General features: G+C 36.4%; 2 protein-coding genes across 2 annotated transcripts in view; both read right to left on the bottom strand.

The window, feature by feature from the left end:
• On the bottom strand, positions 1-5,727 carry LOC137240847 (phospholipase A1 2-like). Its single transcript, XM_067767716.1, has 3 exons — positions 5,626-5,727; positions 1,027-1,276; positions 1-869 (listed from the first exon to the last, which is right to left on the bottom strand). Exons 1-3 carry the CDS (start codon positions 5,645-5,647, stop codon positions 74-76), a joined length of 1,068 nt encoding a protein of 355 aa, XP_067623817.1. The 5' UTR covers positions 5,648-5,727; the 3' UTR covers positions 1-73.
• An 8,597-nt stretch (positions 5,728-14,324) lies between these two features.
• The window catches only part of LOC137240846 (ATP-binding cassette subfamily G member 4), a 62,303-nt gene continuing 53,358 nt past the window's right edge, over positions 14,325-23,269 (bottom strand). The window contains exons 5-11 of the mRNA XM_067767715.1: positions 22,104-22,293; positions 21,667-21,812; positions 21,357-21,598; positions 20,761-21,044; positions 20,513-20,681; positions 17,351-17,607; positions 14,325-17,282 (exon numbers count right to left, since the gene is read on the bottom strand). Coding sequence (XP_067623816.1) covers positions 16,851-17,282; positions 17,351-17,607; positions 20,513-20,681; positions 20,761-21,044; positions 21,357-21,598; positions 21,667-21,812; positions 22,104-22,293 — 1,720 coding nt within the window. The 3' untranslated portion in view covers positions 14,325-16,850. The remainder of the gene's footprint in view (positions 17,283-17,350; positions 17,608-20,512; positions 20,682-20,760; positions 21,045-21,356; positions 21,599-21,666; positions 21,813-22,103; positions 22,294-23,269) is intronic.

Below are 23,269 nucleotides of genomic sequence, written 5' to 3'. Positions count from 1 at the left end.
CTTTTAATTTATTACACCTGCACCGACAACTAATTTGATCTTCAGTGCAGAATTCACCAACAAAAAACTAATTTCATATTCGCGTTATTGTTGGTTTAATCGGTCTCTTAATTCTACATATATCACCATACCCAAACGGCATTGTTGCACGCGTACTTAAATAGAAGATACCTTTCTTCGGCAAAGCAGGCTCTCCACCCATATAAACATTGGCCTTACACTGGCGAGCACCACAACCACATGTACAGCTCTCGATGCTTTGATAGTTTTTACATTTAATTGCGCCAAAAGCTTTGTCATTATACAATGATTCTACAAAAAAATATAAAGCACCAAAATGATCGCACGTGAAATCTGGTTCCATTGTAGTTACATTCGGACAGTGCGGTTGTCCCAAGCCCCAATTGGGATAGAAAGAAGCATGACCAATGTTATCGGTGGGGAAACCAAATAACCCCATATCACTTTGTATCGACTCCACATAGATGGCATCCGTTGGTGCGAGACGCCATTTCTCATCCAAACGACGATGTATCGGCCCTGATGTGTCCAATGCATAAATTACACCGTACTTGTCGGGTTGTAGTAATTTTCCAGCCACACCAGCAATATGACAACCTGCGCTGTGGCCAATCAAATACATTTCACTAAACGGCACGCCAGTTTGTTGTTGCAAGAAGCTTGTGAACTCATTTAGTTTACGTGCGATTTCAAAAATTTCCGTTACAACACGTATGTAATTTATATCCAACGAGTAATCAGACCAATCAACTAAAATTACATTGAAATCACCTTTGTTGAGGTAGGCATCTTTGATGGCGGCATTCGAGCAGGTTGTCGTTTGTCCATTCCAACCATGTATGGAGAGTCTGTAAAAAAAAGTCGATCAAGAAGATAAAAATGAGTAAGCGAACTCCTTCTTTGTTTTGGTTCGTATTGCAATTTAAAAAAGCATTGCTTCAAGTTCAAGTTCATTAAAATAAATACACATATATCAGCCACACATACATGCTCGCCTAAACTCACCTTACAGGCCAGCTTGCATTAAAGTTCGAGGCCAATAGCCGGTTGCTATCATCAGTTAACAGTACTTGTCGTTTATGCGGGTTTTGGCGCGTAAAAAGATCATATCTTAATTGTTTTTGTTGTGGACGTGATAAAGGGTCGAGTATTTGACGTGCCTCCTTTGAAACTAGTCCTGCTATGAATTCCACTGTGAATGGCTCACAATCACCCAGCTGGTTTCGAAATTTTGAAGATTTATATTCATTCAGTGCTGAAAACAATAGTGGATGAGTAAGTAATTTGCATAAAAAAGAAACGAATACAAAAAGTCAAATAGTATGAACTGTAGCCGGGTCAACTTTTATATTGACAACCTAGCAAGAATTAAGGCACTAATCTTGCATAGCGCTACATCTAGAAGTGTGTTAGAGTTAAAGCAATCCCGGTAAAGAATCGGAATAGGGCGATGTATACATCTACATTGGTTTCCTCGGCATATGGCAATTGATGGAAATTAAAAAGCGGAGGAGCTAGCTATAAAGGACGTATACCCCGAAGCTCGTATCATAGACGTCCCAATCAGATTGGGCGAAATTAAAAGAAGTGTTGAGTTGGACCGAATCGACCAATCAGAAAAGCAATGGAACCAAGCGCGGGGCTGCGAACTTTCGTAGATCATGTGCAGGTTCTACAACCTTAAGCTTAACAAGTTGCGCTTATCATTGAAAAAAGTGGGAGCTGTAGGCTCATGATGGGTATTCTGAATGGACATTGGTTTTGGGCGCCACATGCTTTTCAATAAGGGCTAGACAGCAAATGCCGGAAGAGTTGTTTTGTAAAAGGAAACGATGTAGTTGATGAGAAAAGTTCGGGTGATACTATGGACCCATTCAGTCTCTGTGACGACCGCACGGACAGGCCAGTTCAACAGTGGAGAGTTGAACATAATCGACCAATCAGGAAAAGCGTGGAACCAAGCGCGGAGCTGCAAATTGTCGTAGACCATGTGCAGATCCTACAACCTTAGGCTTACAAAGTTACGCTTATCATTGAAAAAAGTGGGAACTGTAGGCTTATGATGGGTATTCTGAATGGATACTGCTTTTGGGCGCCACATCCTTTTCAATTAGTCTTAGACAGCAGATGCAGGAAGTGTTGGTTTGGAAAAGGAAACGATTTGGTTGTTGAGAAAACTTCGGGTGACACTATGGACCCATTCAGTCTATGTTGTATTCCATTGAAAACACAGAAAAAGCCTGAGATAATGAACCAGCCCTTTTATGATGACAACCATAGTAAACGGCCTACGATTTGATGAAGATCAACATCACCGTTCAAGACATACAAGCACGACTTGCGAGGTTTACTGGAGTGGATATGGGAGACCTGCTTGCTCGCGAACTACAGTCGTTAATCTGCCCTACGGGGGTAACAAAAAAATGTGTTAATACCCGAGCGTACGTGATTCATATTCGGCGAGGGACTTCAATAACAACGCACAAAGGCAGGAAAAGGACGCATTCTATGTATGTCTGTAGCTCAAATATGAGCTCTGTTCGCCGGCCGTGTCTGATGACTTCAATTCGGATATCTGTAAAGTAAATGTCTTTGGTCCCGAAGAGAGATAGTTCATTCCCAATGACGGGACCTTACCTATCTACTTTGACGGTGCCTGAACCAAACGACCGTGCTGCAACAGACGGACAGTATGACAGAGTTCAAAGATGGAAAAAAGCTAAACGCCGAAAGGCTGCAATCGCAACCAAGCACCAATGAATTCGTTACTCGACTCACACACGAATAAACCCAGCAGATCACCTCAAATATTTTGCGAATAGACTATCCTTTTGACCGTGCAGTAGAAATTGTTGATGACTTTAGCCACCAAAATTACTGTTTTTGCAACTTCTTCGTCTCTAAGACACTAGGTAAGTCCGCTGCTAGTGTATATTGAGCCATACAACTGAAAAAGTGTGGGTTTTTTTCACCAATCCACCCTTTATTTTGACATCCACTCCCAACTCCTCTACCCACCGGTTGTTTTGATACCAGCTAATTTCTAACCGATCCATTGTTGACTAGTCTTACGGGCTCTGTACGGTCTCATATAACTATGCGGTCATTTGGAAACAGAACTGCTGAGGCATTCGTCAACCGACTCCCCTTCACACATTTACTTGCCGGCTCCTTCCATCTATTTTACGCGCGCTACCTTCCGCCAGCAACCATTATTCCGGAACGCCACGGTATTTATCATCTATAAAGGAAATTGTGACCACTTGACTCTGTATTGGCTGAGTGCTGCCCGAACCTTCGAAGAGAGCACCTTTACAGTGAAATACGCTAGTAAATGTTACTTAGCGATAACTCACTAGCACTAAGGCAGGTCAGTTCATCCTACAGTTTCATATACTTTTAGGGTTTCAATAAAATTGAACCGGAACGGCGATATATAACAGCAGACCATGACCTCTTATGATGATCATAATAAATCTTGCGGAGAAATGTTCTTTCTAGAAATCCACCGGCCATCCCATGTTCTGTAGATTATTCATCTGGGCACGTGCGACGAGATATTTTTAAAGCGTGACCTTCGTTCGTGGCGAGAGGTCTTGCAAAACCGAAACCGAGGGATTATTTTTGCTTTGGGAAGCTATCTATTTTTAGTCAATTGGTCTAATGCACCTTGTGTTTTTCTTTTATGCGCCTAAATATATGCTATGTTGTCTGGTCTTTACTTAGTAGTATTCCTCATAGCTTCGAAAGTACCGCAGAAACTCCAATCCAGAATTATACCTATACGGACATACTTATACATTACAGACTCCCCATACTAACCAAATACACTCGCGGTGTAAAATAATATTATAGCAAAATATTTCATATTGGCAAACTAAAGAACTTAATAAATTCTGAATAAACTCTATAAATACAAATATGCCTTTTAAGGTAGGTATAAATAAGTATTTATCAGTTAAACAAATTTTTAAAATTCTCGCGCATGCGTAAAGTCCGAAATATTATTTCCACTTGTTATAACCACTTAACCGTCGAATGTCCTGCGCACTACTGAGCTAAGGCGTTGCAGAATAATGCTATTTTAAATTGAACTTGTCGCTATTTAGTGAGTAAATATAAGCGAAGGCTTAAAGGAACAGAATGTAGCTATTTACAATTCTTCCCAACTACCCACAATTAGGAACAAGTTTAATTGGCTTAATATCACGCTCTTATCCGTAATTGATTTATATATAGTACCTATGCAATTTTGTTTCTGTTTTGTATTCTTTTCGAAATGCCTACAGCCTGTGCATTCTTAACTTCTTATTTGCATCTTCTTATTTCCTTGTTTCGTCTTGCATAATGCCACTTTTGTTGCTAAAGATCTGTGAGTTGCAAGTGAGTGATATGCCTTCCTTTCTTTCAAAAAATCACTTCTGTTGTTTTCATGTTGTAATTTTCCATTAAACTGTGGCTTCCAAAAGTAATCTACATACAGGCCTATCTCAGTATTACAGTTTATTACAGGATAGCTAATGGCAGAAATACGATTGGAGACTCCGCCTAAAAAGGCTTTTTCTAAAATATTTTGATGTTGCTTTTCAGGGGAATTGAATCCAGAACCTTCGGTGGGGAAGGTGAGCATTAGAAAAAATAAAAGTTTATAAAAACGCTGTACCGCCCCTTCAAATTATTCCTTTGTATGTAGGTAATTAATTTCCGAAGTCTTGGGCAGATAACTTCAGGTTAAGGTGTGGCGTGGCACATTGCCATTGAAAATGCTCAGAGTCGGGTTTTTTGTAATGTTCGAGTCATGCCCGACAGAACTTTATAAAAAGTTGTTAATATGCTATTTCTCCCCTAAAGCGTATTTATAACAATTAAATGAATCTCAAAATATCTATAAAACTCCTTCGTTATTTCCGTACTCATTTCTTCCATTTATTCAAATAATAAACTTTAAATCACTCCATGGCGCGTTTTGCGTCAATTCGAGCTTCATGGCCGAGCCACAATCAAATTTTTCATATATCTTTTGCATGCCAGTAAATCGCTACAATCACGCAAGATGTTGCGTTTGTAAATATAGAGTCACTTCAGACTTAGTAATTGAAGTTTATTTCGCTTTGCCCATTCACATAAAAAATTTCACAAAGCATTGTTATAAACATTCTCACAATACAAGAAAAATACATATTTGCTAACAAGAGCGTATCCATCCTTTCACAAAGCGGGGCCATTTTTTTCAGATTCATATATAGCGTATTTATAAGTATAAAGAGTAATGACGTCTAGGTAAAAGCGAAGCCTGCATTATTGACCCAGCTGTGGGCTCTAGCAGTCCGTTAAAATTTTTTATTTATTTATCAAGAGTTCCCTAAAATATCTACCATGTCTAAGGTTTGGTAATTTAAAATTTTATTGAATTAGATAGATTAATTTAATAGTCAGTACAAGGTGTAATTACTTTAGAAATGTGATCCCCCAAGTGAGTTTCAGATTCAACAAAATTTTATTTTTTTACAAACTTTATTTAGTTACAGAGATGTATTTTAAATTGCATTATTCATCCTCTGAGAAAAAAAATACAATAAATATATTAAAAAAAACTTTATTTACCATTAAGGCGAGATTCTGCCATTGTTGTTCTTAACCTCAAGGAGTGTACCTTAGAGTGCTGAAGAAGCGTTCCACAGTTGCGGTTGTTCAGGGCATTGCAAGCAGAATTTCAAGCGCTTCTCTTATTTTTGGACGGAATGCTGTCTTCTCGAAGGCACATACAAGATCTGTTGGTATCTGATTTTGGCAAGACCACAATTCCAGTTCATTATTAATACTGTTACGAATATTAGCAAGACTAAGGGGTACTGTCATCTCTAAGCCGATGCTAAGAGTAACTTGTATGCACATCCATGAATCAATCGTTATGTGTCTACATAAACGAATCAATCATTATATCTACACATATGTACGTACACGCAGCGGAGAAGAGATGCACAAACACATGCAGATATCTTATCTGAGATGCTCCCAAAAGTATGCAATTGTAATTGTGGTAGTGTCGCTCACAAATACACGCGCATATGAGAAGCTATACACGTGCATCTGTAGTTATAATTATACGGCAGTAGCTAAGTAAATTCTGGAAGCGCCTAGAAGATGCAACGAGGAAATCAAAGAGTATAAAAGCACCAACAGTAGAGGCGCGAGAGTCAATTTTTGATTAAGCACACTATCTGTCGAGCACTAGTAGAGTTATTTATTGTGAAGTACTTTAATAAAGACCATTTTGCATTACTGAATAGTGGTGTTATTTGTTCAACAGTTTAGTGATTCGAACTTAGCAGAAGGTTGCAAATAAGAGGATTTGCAGTAAAATTGTTACAATACCATATAAATTATAAAAAGCCTTGACATCGGCAAGTTTGCTTTCAATGTCTTTAAGACTCATCTTCATCTTATTCAAAGTTATTTATTATTTTAGTTACTTTATTAGTAAGAATAGGTAAGTATTATGTATGTGTATGAAGTTATTAATAAATTTATGTAAATAAATATTATTAACTCATAATTTGAAAAAAAAGGTGAGGAAATAAAAACCCTTTATGTTGTTGATGTTTAACTTTCAGTTTTATGTTCTTAGTTCGCGAAGGGTGGGGCAACGAGGGTAGGGAAAATCAAGAGGAGCACGACGGAAATTGGAAGAGAAGCTCGTCCTAAAATCTCTTCGGAGGTTATAGCGCCTTACATTTATTTATTTTTAACACAGCCACAGTTTTAATTTTAATGACCACTGGTCTAAAGTCAATTTTTATAATAAATAATAAATGGTTTTTTATTTAGCCAATAAATATAAGGACGTTGTTGGAAATAGTTACGCGCAAAATGGGCTTTCTTGCCTTGTTCAGCAACGCTTAACAAGGATTTTGATACCACGTAAAATTTTTTTCTAATTTAAAAAATAGCTTGAGTGCAAGTTATGTTTTTCTAAAGCTCCGTGCACTAAAAAAATTACTTTCGTTTTTCGAAAGATATTTTACTCCCACTGATTCTTTAAAGTTGACCCATCCAAATGGCATAATGAGTCTGGATTTAAATAGGAATTCATGTTGTTAAGAATTTAACTGTTGTAAATGATGATTAAATAAAATTAAATAATTTTGGTAAATTTTACTAGAAATATTCATACTTATAAAAAATAAGAAGAAGTACTTTCATTACAATATTTCAATTCTTCTTCCAGTAATGGCTATCGAAACACAGAATAATGAATTGTCGAAAAAGGTGGGGTGAAACACAAATTTCAAATCATTTAGTTTCTTAAATTTTTTTGTTATAATGGTATTTTGAAAGTAAGTTGGTCTTTAAGGATCTTAAAAAAAATGTTTATAAAATGGGCGTGGTCCTTAACCAATATGAGAGTAATATGTGACTTGATACGTCAATTGGCTCTGAAACATTGGAAAATGCTTGATTGTTTCAGTTTTCATTTTCTTCTTATAAATACACTATAAGTAAAACAGCATATTTACAACTTTTTATAAGATTTTGTCGGGCATTATTTTCGAAAATTAAAAAAAAGCATTTCGACATTTTCAATGGCAATGTGCCACCCCTTAAGCTGGTGTAATCTGCGATATTGTTTACTTACATGCAAAGGAATAATTTGAGGGGGCGGTACAATCTTTTTGCGGAAATCAAATTTTTAAGACCACTCTAGTGAGCATGATACCTCCACAGCACAGCAACGACCTGTTTTGGGAATATGTTTTCTTTTTACACTTACAGCCTAGAAACCATACGGAAAACTACAATTGAAAGTAGACTTCCCTTTAAGTGACTCAAAATCACGCTCTATAAATCTGTCCCATACCTTTCATGATGTGCAGCTCGTAATCATAAATTTTATCGAAAGAGGACGCCTCTTGGAATATTGAAAAGAGAAGTTCTCCGAAATATTTGTGGTCCTTAACGCAATACCAACAGTGTTGAATCAAGCTTTACGCAGACATGAACACAAAGCAACGAATAAAAGCCCAAAAACGTCTCTGGTTAGGTCATGCTAGGAAAATACATTGAGGACGGATACTCTGTAGCCAGCTCTGAGAATGAACAAAAAAGTGATAGCAGTTCTTAGGCTCTGCTATGAACTACGCCGAGCGGAGCAAACAGCAGAATAAAAACTATCGTTTCTAAGTAATCTTGAAATCGTTAGGAAAAGTGGACCAAAACGCCTTCTTAGTAGCCCTAGAAACAGACGGTCTTGTAATAAAAAAAAAAAAAATATATATGGAAGAAAGTTCTAAAATTATTCCAAAAACTATCACGAAAAGGTCCTGTTATGATTCCGATTCTACTCCGATGATGATTGGATTACGTTTATAACGCAAAATAGAAGTTTTGAAAAATTTTGGAAAAGCCGCCAAACCGCACACTTTCAAGGAATTTAAAAATTATGCAAGCCGTAAATTCAAAACCGTTCAAGATATCATAAAATTTCTCAGGGGACTTTCCTTGTTAAATTATATGCATCATAATCGTAAATTGGCGCTAAATGCCTAAGAGATTTTTATCGTTCCGTAACAAGTCCCACCAGCTATCCTTGTTTCGCGACAACTGACGCCAATTGGGAGCACTTCTGTCTCCAAACTACGGTGCTGGCTGAAATACTTTCTTGGCCGAAGCGTCTTCGTCTATTCGCCTAACATGTCCTAGCCAGCGAAGCCTTCGGGTTTTTATTCGCTGCAATCTCGTCATATCGGTCTAAAGTTCATAACTATACTTCCTCCACTATTGGCATCATGCAAAGGACCATAAATCTTCCGGAGAACTCTTCTAGAACACTCCAAGGGCCTTCTCATCTTCTCTCGACACCGTCCATGATTCTGAGCCATACATCAGTGCAGGTATTATGAGCCACTTGTAGAGCATGATTTTTGTTTGTCGAGAGAGACTTTACTTTTAAATTGCCTACTCAGTACAAAGTAACTTTTGTTGGTAAGAGATATTTTCCATTTTATTATACTCAGCTGAACAGGGCTCACAGAGTATATTAATTTTGTTCGCATAACGGTACCCCGTAAGAGCATAAACTAATCGAGATAGATATAGACTTCTATATATCAAAATAATCTGGGCGAAAAAAGAAATTCATTTAGCCATGTCCGTCCGTCCGTCCATCTGTCGGTAAACACGATAACTTGAGTAAATTTTGAGGTATCTTAATGAAATTTGGTATGTAAGTTCCTGGGAATTCATCTCAGATCGCTATTTAAAATGAGCGAAATCGGACTATAACCAGACCCACCTTTTCAATATCGAAAATTTCGAAAAGCAAAAAAAGTGCGATAATTTATTACCAAAGACGGATAAAGCGATGAAGGTTGGTAGGTGGATTGGCCTTATGACGCAGAAAATTAGGAAAATTGTGGACAATGGGCGTGGTACCGCCCACTTAAAAAAAAGGCTATTTAAAAGTTTTGCAAGCTGTAATTTGGCAGTCGTTGAAGATATCATGATGAAATTTGCCGGAACGTTACTCCTATTACTATATGTGTGCTAAGTAAATATTAGCAAAATCGGATGACGAACACGCCCACTTAAAAAAAATTTTTAAGTGAAATTTTAACAAAAAATTTAATATCTTAACAGTATATAAGTAAATTATGTCTACATTCAACTCCAGTAATGATATGGTGCAACAAAATACAAAAATGAAAGAAAATTTCAAATAGGGCGTGACTCCTTTTAATGCCATAAGTCGAACAAAAATTTACCAATCCTTCTGAAATTTGGTAAGGGCATAGCTTCTATGACGATATCTGTTTTCTGTGAAAATAGGCGAAATCGTTTTGAAGCCACACCCAGTTTTATACACAGTCGACCGTCTGTCCTTCCGCTCGACCGTTAACACGATAACTTGAGCAAAATTCGATATATCTTTGCTAAACTTAGTTCACGTACTTATCTGAACTCACTTTATCTTGGTATTAAAAATGTGTGAAATCCGACTATGACCACACCCACTTTTTCGATATCGAAAATATCTAAAAATGCCGTAATTTATACCAAATACGAAAAGAGGGATGAAACATGGTAATTGGATTGGTTTATTGACCGAAATATAACTTTAGAAAAAATTTTGTTAAATGGGTGTGACACCTACCATATTAAGTAGAAGAAAATGAAAAAGTTCTGCAGGGCGAAATCAAAAGCCCTTGGAATCATGGCAGGAATACTGTTCGTCGTATTACATATATATATATATAAACTAGCAGATCCGTCAGACGTTGTTCTGCCCTAAATTTGGTCTATCTGCATACATTTCCATAAGCTTTTTCCGTCTAACTCCGATTTTGAATTTGTTTTGCACCCCGTGCAAAACCTGGACCCGGGTACCCCTAGAGTGTGTTTATAGAATATGGATATCAAATGAAAGCTGTTGATAAGTCCTTTAGGAGAGGGTAATTTTCATACCCCTGGATGACTAGGGTCTCGAGATATAGGCCAAAACGTGGACCCGGGTACCCCTGAGTGTGTTTATAGAATATGGATATCAAATGAAAGCTGTTGATGAGTGCTTTAGTAGAGGGTAATTTTCCTAAACCTGGGTGACTAGGGTCTCGAGATATAGGCCAAACCGTGGACCTGGGTACCCCTAGAATGTGTGTATAGAATATGGATATCAAATGAAAGCTGTTGATGAGTGCTTTAGTAGAGGGTACTTTTTCTAAACCTGGGTGACTAGGGTCTCGAGCTATAGGCCAAAAAGTGGACCCGGGCACCCCTAGAATATGTTTATAGGATATTGATATCAAATGAAAGCTGTTGATGAGTGCTTTAGTATAGGGTAATTTTCATACCCCTGGGTGACTAGGGTCTCGAGATATAGGCCAAAACGTGGACCCGGGTACCCCTAGAGTGTGTTTATAGAATATGGATATCAAATGAAAGCTGTTGATGAGTGCTTTAGGAGAGGGTAATTTTCATACCCCTGGGTGACTAGAGTCTCGAGATGTAGGCCAAAACGTGGACCTTGGTACCCCTAGAATGTGTGTATAGAATATGGATATCAAATGAAAGCTATTGATGAGTGCTTTAGTAGAGGGTAATTTTCCTAAACCTGGGTGACTAGGATCTCGAGCTATAGGCCAAAAAGTGGACCCGGGTACCCCCAGAGTGTGTTTATAGAATATGGATATCAAATGAAAGCTGTTGATGAGTGCTTTAGTAGAGGGTAATTTTCATACCCCTGGGTGACTAGGGTCTCGAGATATAGGCCAAAACGTGGACCCGGGTACCCCTAGAATGTGGATATCAAATGAAAGCTGTTGATGAGTGCTTTATTAGAGGGTAATTTTCATACCCCTGGGTGACTAGAGTCTCGAGATGTAGGCCAAAACGTGGACCCGGGTACCCCTAGAATGTGGATATCAAATGAAAGCTGTTGATGAGTGCTTTATTAGAGGGTAATTTTCATACCCCTGGGTGACTAGAGTCTCGAGATGTAGGCCAAAACGTGGACCCGGGTACCCCTAGAATGTGTTTATAGAATATGGATATCAAATGAAATCTGTGGATGAGTGCTTTAGCAGAGGGTAATTTTCATACCCCTGGGTGACTAGGGTCTCCAGATATAAGCCAAAACGTGGGCCAGTGAATGCCTAGACAGTGTTTATAGAATATGGATATCAAATGAAAGCTGTGGATGAGTGCTTTAGTACAGAGTAATATATTTATTATCCAGAGATGGACTGGGACTGGGATTAGGACTAGGACTGGGGCTGAGACTGGGACTGGGACTGGAATAAAATACCTACCACCTTCTGGGACAGGCAATAAGGGATGCCGAAGAATGAGAAGAAAATGAGAGAAGAGAAAAGAGAGAAGGAGATTGAGAAAGAGATAGAATGAGACGAAGATGGAAATAGATGAAGCGAAAAAGACGGAGGGAGGAGTGAATAAAAGGATTAGGAAAAAGTGAAGAGGGGGGAGGGCAGAGTCAGACGAAAAAAGCGTATTAAAATGTATGCAGATTGGCCAATTTTAGGGCAGGACAATGTCTGCCGGGTATTCTAGTATATATATATATATAAATATAGATATAGATTAGTGGTACCCGACAAATGATGTTCTGGGTCACCCTGGTCCACATTTTGGTCGATATCTCGAAAACGCCTTCACATATATAACTAAGGGCCACTCCCTTTGAAACCACTCATTAATACCTTTAATTTGATACCCATGTCGTACAAACACATTCCAGCGTTACCATAGGTTCATTTTCCTATATGGTGATTTTCCCTTATTTTGTCTCCAAATCTCTCAGCTGAGTATGTAATGTTCGGTTATACCCGAACTTAGCTTTCTTTACTTGTTTTTAAGTTGACATAGTTTTTGCCGTTGATGCTGGTTCCCAAGTAGATAAAATCATTCACAGTCTCGAGTTTTTATTCGTCAACGGTAGCATGGCTGTCAGGTGCTTTTGCGCCTGTCTTCATTTACCGCACGACCCACTTTTTTGCTCTCTATCTTATCCAGAGAAGGTACAACTTACATGGCGTTTGTTAAAAACAATAATAGCAATATAATCAGCATACGTCAGTAACTGTACACTTAAGTTCTGCTGCTAGAGTAATCTTCTCCAAAAAAATTTTATTTGCCTTAAAAAAGTTTCATCTAATTTGAAAAAACTTTAATTTTCCTTGAAAAAATTTTATCTGATTTGGAAACAGTTGAATATGACATGAAACTGCTATCAGACCAATTCTAAATATTCTCGCGGATTTTTTTATTCCCGCGGAAAAAATCCTCCAATTCTTTTCTCCTAAAAAAATAAAAGGGAGAAGAATAATTGGGAAATAGGAATTTCGAATCTTCTAAGTCAGCTGTTTTGTCAATTGAAATTTCGTTGCGCACTTCTTATTTTGTTTAAAAAATTGTAAAGTTTAATTATTGTTGCCAATTTGTTTGAAGTTAAGAAATAAGGTATAAACAATGCACATTATTGCATTTCATGTGGTATTCACTGAAATGAGTAATGAATTGGTGCCACAGCAACATCAACAGAGGAGCATAAGCAGAAACCGGCGGGATAACAGAAATCCGCCGGAGTTGCCTGCATTCATTCTGCAAAGCAATTTTCTGGCGGCCAAGTCGAGTTAAGTTCGCCTTTCGCCATATGCCAAAATCTATTTAAGCCTTCTTAAAAAAATCCTTGCGCAATATCTGGATGGCTGCATCAAATATGCGAAGAGCTCTTCCGTTGCTTATGATATATTTTTCGACTTAAAATAAAGAATATTGTGGTTGTTGTTGTTGTTGTATTAACAGTGAGAATATTGTGGTAGAATGTAAATACATCTTTTAGCACAAATTTGTACAAATAAGTTTCTTTCTTAAAATAACCAATTTCCTTTAACCACTTTGATGCATTCCCTTTAATTTAACTAGTGAAAAAACTTCTAAGAAATGGCAAAGTAATCTCCCTCTCACTCACATTCATAATACCTACTTTTCTCCCATAACCGGTTTCCGCTCTTTCGAACATTGTTTAGAATAGGAGGAAAAGGAGAAGTGAAAAAACTCACAAGGAATTTTTATTTAGAATACGAGGAATGGGAGAAGGGAAAAAACTCGCACGGAATTTTCGTTTAGCATTGGTCTGTATATCTTCTGAAAACAGGAGCCCGAGTGGTGCGCTCGCATTGGACTCGCTAAAAGGATAAGAACCGCAGAACACTTACCTACTAGAGATGCAATGCAATAAAATTTCAAAACAGTTGAATTATAAATATAAAATTTATTTAAAATTTTTTTTATTAAATCTAATATCACTGTAATCCACCGGGTTAAGCACTTATGGTACATAATATACAAGCGCTTAATATTATATAAAGTTATAACTAAAATATATTTGTTTAAAAGATTTACAATAATATATTTATAAGTATCTATATTAATAATTTATTGTAAGTATTTATGTAATTAGTTACTTAAATCGATCACAAAGAGAAAATTCGCTTTTTATGGCAAAAATCTGCTTTTTAATATACTATGTAGTAGTTATGGTATAAAATAAGTATTTTCTTAAAATTTAATACTAAATGTAATCAAAAAGGCCATTCTGTAAATCGTCCGTCTATATATGTAAATATATATGTATATCCTTATAAACTAAATAAGTATGCACTTGAGAAGTTGCTGTTCCAATTATAACATATTTTAGTTTTATTTGTATGGGTCCTGTAATCCTTAAGTAAGTAAGTAGTTACATGAGTAGCAATTTATTTTTATTTATTTTTAATTGCAATAGATCGTAAGGCCAGAACACAATGGAATTTTGAGTCGTTTTTGCGTTTTCGTTAAAGCCACAGCCGGCTATGAATACACACGTCTTAATTGCAGTGTTTTCAATACACAGGCAACGTCAAAGCAATACAAAAAGTATTCAAAAACATACTTTTTCGCATGCCTTGTCAGTCCATTTTTTGGGAAGTCTTCTAATTTGTACAAGTACTGTCTATTACTATTTAATTTATTTTCATTTTGCAGAACATCACGGCTTTCTAATTAAAAAAATTACTTTCATTTCATCATTCAGGTAGAAGTTCACGCCAAACTTTAACTTTGATTACAGAATTACATTACATTCATTACATAAATTGTGTTAGAAAAACATTAATTTTTTATACGAAAAATGCAAGAACCACAACAAAATGTCCAAATGCTTTTTGCACAAAGCTATTGACAGAAGTAAAATTTTTAATATGGGTCTTGGGACGAGAGTTATTTAGTTCAGAACATTTCCTTTCCCGACATTTTTGGACGTGTTTTAACTGTCGACCCCCTTTTTAATCATTAGGGAACGTACCCAAACTACGTGACTCATTTTCTACAACTTTTTATCCCTCTCCCCTTCCTCGGTGACCACCGGTAGTATATTTTAAGAATTTGTAAGAATTTGCATGGAAATTTTAGACTTTTTGATTTTTGATTTTTTGAAATAAATTCCACAAAAAAATTGCAAGATTTTCTAGAAATTATTGACTACGTGACAAAGTCTCAATCCCTCCCCTCCTCCCTGTGACCAGGTGTAATAACTAAAGAAACCCCCCTCCCCTCTAAAGGGGTCACGTAATTTGGGTACGTTCCCTTAGTACACTAGCTTTCTTTTAAGTGTAAAATCCCAGACAATTTTATATGGAAAATATATAGAAACTAAGAAGAAATAATACTAGTTATTAATTTTTAATTAAAATCTTATGGAGCGATTCGGGGAAAAAAGTTGTAAACTGCAGGCACCCTATTATGTGTACACATTCTTTGAGTGCTGCCAACTCTCACAGTACTGATTTGATCGTGACCCAGAGCTCGATGACTCACTGGAATGCTACTAATAGCTGAGTTTAAAATGCAAATGCAAAAAAAAGAAAACGTTGTGATCCTGATATTTATCTGTACCACTTTCGGATCCAGAGGGTGACTCTGTTGGTGTCATTTTTTTGTGGAAGATTTTTGACCGCTAATCCTTTTACTTGGTAGCACTTACAAAGATATGCACTGGGGTGTCCCATATTGACCAAATTTTTTTCACTCGACACCCCATATATTTTAAATGTAATTTGTTTTTGGCCACAAAAAAAAAAATACAACTTTCATGGTTGTGATGCGGATCGTTACATTGAGATTTTATCGTGATCCACTGCTGGATGGCTCTTTGGAACGCTCTATAGCTGTGTCACAATGAAGCACCAAATCACAATTTGTGGACCAATAAAGATTATATTGAAATATGTTTTATAGAAATTAGATTTTTAAAAATATTATTTTTGTTGATATGTTGCTAAATATTTTATTCTAAAGCTTAAGAAATTCTGCGCATAAAAGGTAAACAAAAAACGCAGTTGTAAAAGTTATCAAAAGTTGCATAGCTTTTCGTTTCGTGCTTAAGTCAAAGCATTCATCTTGTTAACTTTCAATAAATTCATATAAGACATATTTATTGTCAAAGTTAAGGTCCACGTCCCAAGAAGGGCCGCAGTGATCTGGTAGTAGCGTGCTCCACCTACGACATCTAATATCCTGGGTACACGACCGGGGCAAAGCAATATACAAATTTTAGAAACAATTTTTTTCAATGATAAGAACGATTTTTTAAGCAGGGTCGCTCCTTCGCTGTGATTTGGCATAAAAAGCTTCGCAGTGATAATTCATCTGCCTTGCAGATGCCGTTCGGAGTTTACATAAAACATATACATAGGTCCCTTTCAGCCAATTTGTATAAAGTTAAAAGGAGCACGACGCAAATTGGAATAGAAGCTCGGCCTAAAATGTCTTATCGCATCTTACATTTATTTATTTTTAAAGTGCAACGTAAATTCTATCACGTCACTTTAATGACAAAAATTCAAGGTGATTATTTTTTGCGTTAACTGTGTCAGGAAAATTTTCCACCTACGTCATTTAAAAGTGACGCCAGCGCCAAGACGCCGCAAAAGTCGAATGTGTTCGGGTCTTTATGCCAGCAATGAATCTCGCCAAACGACAAGTTATTTTTTTAATGCAGAGTTAATTAAAAAATTTGTCAAAAATGTGTGAGGAGGTTATCATCTCTTAACCTCTGCTAGTTAAAAAGATAACTTCTCGTTCTGCAACTGAGCTTAAGTGACATGAAATTTTGTAACTTTTTTTCATGTCAGAAAACAAATGTTAACCAGTTTTTTATGCGGACTACCTAACTTATTACTTAAAGTTAGAGTTAATTATAATTTGTAATTTTCTCATTGCTCGGCTCTGTTGGGAGCCTAATATTAAGTATCATGAACACAAAGGCACTCTTTTTTTTAGTAATTATAAGAAGAAAAGTTCAAGTGCTTTACAAAGAACTGGCTCACATATTGTATCACGACATTATTCGAGGTTCTCAATGAGAGCCGTTGTCTTATCATAATATAGGCAGCAACGGTAAATATGATATAAAATATAGCCAAACAAGAAAGGGAAAATACATAATTTAAATTTTCAAAACCAAGCATCATAAGCAAAAATTGAGATTTCCTAAACATACAAAATACTTCAGTGTCTGGACAATGTGTATCTGCACGATCATAACCGTAAAGGGCAGCCACTAAACCTTCCATGCCATGACGTAGATAGCTTAATTGCATTAAATAATGCATTAGCGGATGTATATAACTTGTTTTGCCATAACCAATGCCATAACAAGAGAGCAGAATTAACGGTACTGCACAGACGGGTCCCATGAACATGGCGTTCTTAATAAGGAAAAATAAGTGATTAAAGTTTTATTGCTATGAATAAGAAGTACACATGAGATACTTACCACCAAACTCAAACGCGATGATATTAGCAATCCTAAACTTTCCGATGTCATTGCAGTTAGAAATGCGATAAGGAAAAGCATACCAAAACGGAAAAGTTCCAGAGGTTGACTGGACATTAAATAAACCATAATGAGGTAGATTGTAGCCAGTACGAACATGAAAGGTAATTTCGAGCAAATCAAGGCGACATAATATGAGCTCAAATAGTACCATTGATTAAAGTATTCGCGTTTTAGAAATTTCATTTCTGTGGGAACTGAAAAAAGTAGGCAAAGTTATATGAGTTGGAGATTCGCTAATATTATTAATTGACAATCTTAGTGTTTACGAGGTGTTTACCAGAACAAATTAAACCGATTGTGATTAAACTTGTTTAATGCCCGTAATTTGAACTAACTTTAGCTCGTGGATTACGTCACAAGATGAAATATTTCTCTTATATTATGACGTTTTTATGCAATTTTGGATAATTGCTTGATTTTTCTTCTTTCTGGTTAGGTAACTAAACTGTCCAATAACTACTCAACTATTCTGTATACAAATAACATAAATATAGTTTAAAAAAGCCAAAAAACACGCCGTAGCACAGAGGTTCGTGTCTCCGCTATTAAGCACAACTCGTTTTGTAGCGAGTTATTAACCATTGCCGCTAGATGTTACCTACGAATGCCCCACTGCTCGTTTTGTAATTGGGGTCTAAGTGTTGCTATTCCTTTATTCACCACTTAGGTACATACTAATTCCACAATATGCTTTTTAATCCTAATTGTGTGGAATAATTATAGGCGCGCCCTAAGAGCTTAGTAACATAAACCCAATGCATTGCTTTTAGAGACCAATTGCAAAGCGAGCAGCGGGACATTCATACGGCTGAGTGGATAAAGGCATCTGCCTTTACCCTAGTATAAAGTATGCAAGATGGAGATTTCGAGTTCAATACTCACTCAGCTCCCGAAAAGCTAGCTGATGAATTCAGAATATGTCGTAGTAACCATCGCCCTTTGTAAACTTTGTAATTTTTCTCTAGTATTAATAAATAAATTATAATTATTATAAATCGATATGAAGCGCATAAATTCTTAAAAAACCTCGTAAATTTTTATCAAAATTGTTCAAAAGAAGACAAAAAATTATATAGCCAATAAACGCAATCAGAAATATACTGAGTCCTAACATTATCTTTAATTTTTCTATTCAAAAATGATCTAGAAAACCTAACTTTTTAGACCACAAAATTCCTCCGAAAATTCTTTTAAACTGATGACAAACCAAAAGGTGTTCCTACCATAAAATCGATTTTGATCTGAGGTGGAGTCCAAGCAAGCTCTTTTCTGAGGTTAGGATAGATGATTAATGATTGTAACAGAATTGTTTGTTTCTTGTAATACTGTACCAAATATATGGAATTTTAATACAATAGCTGTGTTTTTTTTACATCTATAGACGTATACGCTTAAACTTTATATGGACTGCTAAGCGTCAAACTTTAAATACACCTCTGAAATTAATGCGCATAAAATTTGCATTATACTCGAAATAAAATTACGCATTATACTCAGATGTAACTGAAATATGTGTATATGTTTCACCTCAACACTAATTCTATGGTTCACCTCTAAAACTTGTGTGTATCCACTATTCATCGCAATGATTCAGCTATATGTCATACATTTTGGCCACCAGAGGTTTGTGTCTCCGATTTTAGGTACACCCTGTTCTGTAGCTAGTTATTTAACCACTGCCGCTAAATAGGTCTCCTAAGCATTATATAAGCGATGATACGCGTTTTTTTACGCTCAAATGTAAACGTATACACTTGTAAAAAAAAACACGGCTAATGCGCCAATGATGATAAATATATTAGATGAGCTCTTGATGTAAAATGCCATAGCGGGTAATCTAGAGATGTGTGCGAACTTCCATTTGATGAAACTCTCACTCCACCAGACTATAAAAGTAGCATGAAAGCAATGCTGTGCTATTTTTTTTTTTGATTTAAATTGTTGTTGAGTGAATATATATATACATATATATATACATATATATATTTGGTGAGGTTCTACTAAATGAAGCACTTTTACTACTTTTATTTGTTGTAAATAAAGCTGATTGTTAGAAAATAGGATTAAGGCAATTTATTTTGTACCAAAACGGCGAAAAGAATCCCTCGTAAAATAGCTGAAGTTGCAATTCCACAGTTGATTCAACCCTTAAGATCATGTTGTTGTACCCATAAATACTGCGGCGAATATTAGCTGTGTTTTGTTTTACATCTAAAGACGTTTACGCTTAAACTTTATATGGATTGCTAAGTGTCAAACTTTAAATACACCTCTGAAATTGCTGGGCATAAAATTAGTACTACTAAATTTCAATACGCATTATACTCAGATGTAACTGAAATAAGTGTCTATGTTTCACCTCTACATTAATTCTATGTATCACCTCTTACAATGGTGCGTGAACACAATTCATCGCAACTGATTCAGCTATAGGTTATACACAGACATACAACAGAGGTTTGTGTCTCCGCTTTTCGGTACACCCTGTGCTGTAGCTAGATGGGTCTCCTAAGCATTATCTAAGCGGGGATAAGCGTTTTTTTACGAGCAAACGTAAACGTATACGCGTGTAAAAAAACCACGGCTATTATCAGTTTTAAACATCACTATGCTGCTGGGTAAAGAAATGAATAACAAGAAACGTACAAACTTATGTACATGAACACATCAAACAAGCAGGCACGCATACACATAACCAGCAGCTTGAAGCAAAGATATTATTTCACAAACACATCACGTTATCATCAGCAAAGAGCAGAAGTTGTTACTCACACAAATATACGCATATAGCTAAATAACCAAGTATGAGATACAACTGTTTCAGAAAGCATGTTCGTGAAAAGCCTAGACCTTAAGAGAAATAGATGAACGAGCCTAACTGAGAGTATAAAAGCAGCGCGGTTCAGGCAATAAAGAATAAGTTTGATTTTAACACGCTTTTAGCAAAGTACGCGAGTATTGTAAATAAAGGAGATATTGCTATACTGAATATTTTAGTTATTTATTCACCAGTTCAGCGATTCGATAGCAGAAGGTGCAAAATAATCAGAATTTCCCAAATTCGTTACAATACTATTAAACTTTAATAAATATACTTACACTGCAGCAAAACTGGCATCATTGGCAGATATAAATATGCAATTATTATTGTGAAAGCAAATCCAAAATTGAAGAGAGCTTTTGAAGCATCATCACCCACGCCTCTGTAAATGCCACCAACAATTAGCGCCAAAACGATGTTCATATAAAATTTCAGTTTCATATAAGACTGAAAGGAAGAAATAGAATAAAACAATTATAATTATTGTAACAAAAACTTCAAAATCTTCCAAAAACACAAAAAATACCTTATCGCGCCACATTTGTAATATCATTCGTATGAGCAACAATTTATATTGCATCCACCAAGTTGCTTTACGCTTCAATAATTTCGGATTGATTTCTTGTTCAAATTGTTCTAATTCATCGAAAGATGATGCACCAGAAGTTGTGTCCGATTTGTTGGTAGCATCTGATTTGATTTGGCGATAGGGTTGTTGCGCTGACCAACGATAAATTTTACCATTTTTCATAGCATCAACCATTGATTCATTATATTGATGACCATATTGATGGCAGGCAACTTCAATTACTGCGGAAGTGAAAGAAAGAAATAAGCATTTGTAAAGAAAGATTTCATCTACATAGGGTTGATTAGGATAGAGGTTTATTATTGTAAATGCGCTCGGAAGGTGTATATCTACTGGGTTGATAGTCTCGAAGCTGCTATAAAAAAAATAGATTTTATCCAAAGGTAATTCAAACTGTCCATAAACTAACTCCCCAAAAACCTTAGAGATTTCGTTTTTCGAAGATCTCAGGCAACTAAGTTTTACTACTTAATATAATTGAGCTTGGATGCTTAAGCACTGCGGTTCATAAAATTGTCTAACATTTAACTCACCAAAGTCGGCAGGATTGTAAGTACGTGGGCATTCCAGTCCAATATGTTTCAAAAAAGGCACTATATTTGTACTCGCTCCCTGATAGACGCACTGACCCTCAGCTAGAACGTAAACTTTGTCGAACATGCTGAAAACTTTGGCGGATGGTGTGTGTATTGAACAAATAACGGTACGCCCAGTACGGAGAGCAATGTTGCGAAGCAATGCAATGCATTGAGAACTGGAGAGATCATCGAGACCGCTAGGAGTGAGGGAGAGAGATATATTAAAATTGGTATACACTAAACACGGAGTTTCAAATGAATTTACGTTGTAGGCTCATCAAGAAATAAAATTGGTGGATTATTTACTAACTCCAATGCTATACACAAACGTTTCTTTTCACCACCGGATAAACGTGCAGCAACCGTATTTTGAGCTTTCTTCAAACCCAGCATTCTGAGTATTTCATCGATCTGAAAGAAAAGATGATTGGTGGTAAATATTTATTATGTAAAGTGTTTAAGGAGCTATGGTAATCAAGTTCTGAGTACTATGGTTCTAGTCAAGTTTATGAAAAATGAAAAGTATGGGACTGGATAAAATAACCTATAATGACTAGTCCTTTTGGGGGTCTGCGAAAAGTTGATAATAGTTCATGAAAGTTATTAAAGGATCTAGGTTATAATTATGTGATCTCGGCCTAAAATAAGTTTCATGGCTAGCGCGCCTTTCCCCTCTGATTAATAACACATCCCGTTACTCACCACTTCCAATTTTTGTTCTTTATTCAACTCATTGCCTAACTTGAGATTTGCAGCCAATATCATCGCTTCTAAGACTGTGAAATGTGGATCCAACATATCGTTTTGCATTATGTAACGTGACATTTTACGAAAAACTCTCATATTTCGTGGACTGTGATTGACGGTGATTTCACCTGAGGTTTTCGTTGCGCTACATGCGGGTGAGGGGAGATAAAAATGCAGGCTTCAATTAGTTATAATTTTCAAACAACTTAAATTATAAAGTAAACTGCATAAGTGTTTGTTTGTTTTAAATAACAGTAAAACCTCGATATAACAAATGTCGATAAAACCGAAAAATTAAGTTAAGGTAAGTTTTATTCACAAATAAAATCAGGATCACTACGGAACCGTCTCTAGATCATTTCGGAACTATCTTAGAATGATCTTGGGAAACCTTTAGGGGTTGTGTGGGAAATATTTCATTCTTAATAATTGCTGGACTATTTCGGCTAACTGGGGTAATTTTGAGCAATATTTCCGGATCGTTTTCGGGATTTATTCAGCATAGCTTTGGGATTGTGTTAAGGATCATTTCGGAGCTATTTCGGTGTTGTTTCTGGACTCTTTTGGAACTATGTTCAGGATCATTTCAGGGCTGTTTCGGTATTGTTTCCAGATTATTTTGGGCCGTTTCGGAACTATGTTCGGGGTATTCCGGTAGTATTTTATGATTGCTTAAGGATTATGTTTGGACTACTTTGAGATATTTCAGGGCCATTTCCTCGTTGCGACCATTTAGGAATGCTTTTTGGAATCACTTCAGAGCTCTTTCAGTATAATGTGAAATTATTTTAGGATAGCTTCGGAACTACGGGATTATTTCGAAACTACTTTGTGATCGAGTTAGCGATCATTCCAGAAATATACTGGGATCACTTAGGGGTGGCTTTCGGAATAATTCAAGGCGGTTCTGTCGAAATTGGTTTAAGTGCCATAACGGGACTATCTCGGGACCATTCGGGATTGTTTTCAAGTTTATATTGAGGATCATTTTTGAGTAAGGTAAATAGATCCTCTCCAGAGAAGAGCGAGAAAATTAAAAGCACGGCTGCTTAAAATACGACAGGACAGGTGTGAGTTTATGGACTTTTGAAAAAGTGCATGTTGCCACATCTCGATCTCGA

The sequence above is a fragment of the Eurosta solidaginis genome, chromosome 2, assembly GCF_040869045.1.
Source record: "Eurosta solidaginis isolate ZX-2024a chromosome 2, ASM4086904v1, whole genome shotgun sequence".
Lineage (NCBI taxonomy): Eukaryota > Metazoa > Arthropoda > Insecta > Diptera > Tephritidae > Eurosta > Eurosta solidaginis.
The sequence above is the reverse complement of the archived record's forward strand: the minus strand, read 5'-3'. Positions and strand labels throughout refer to the sequence as shown.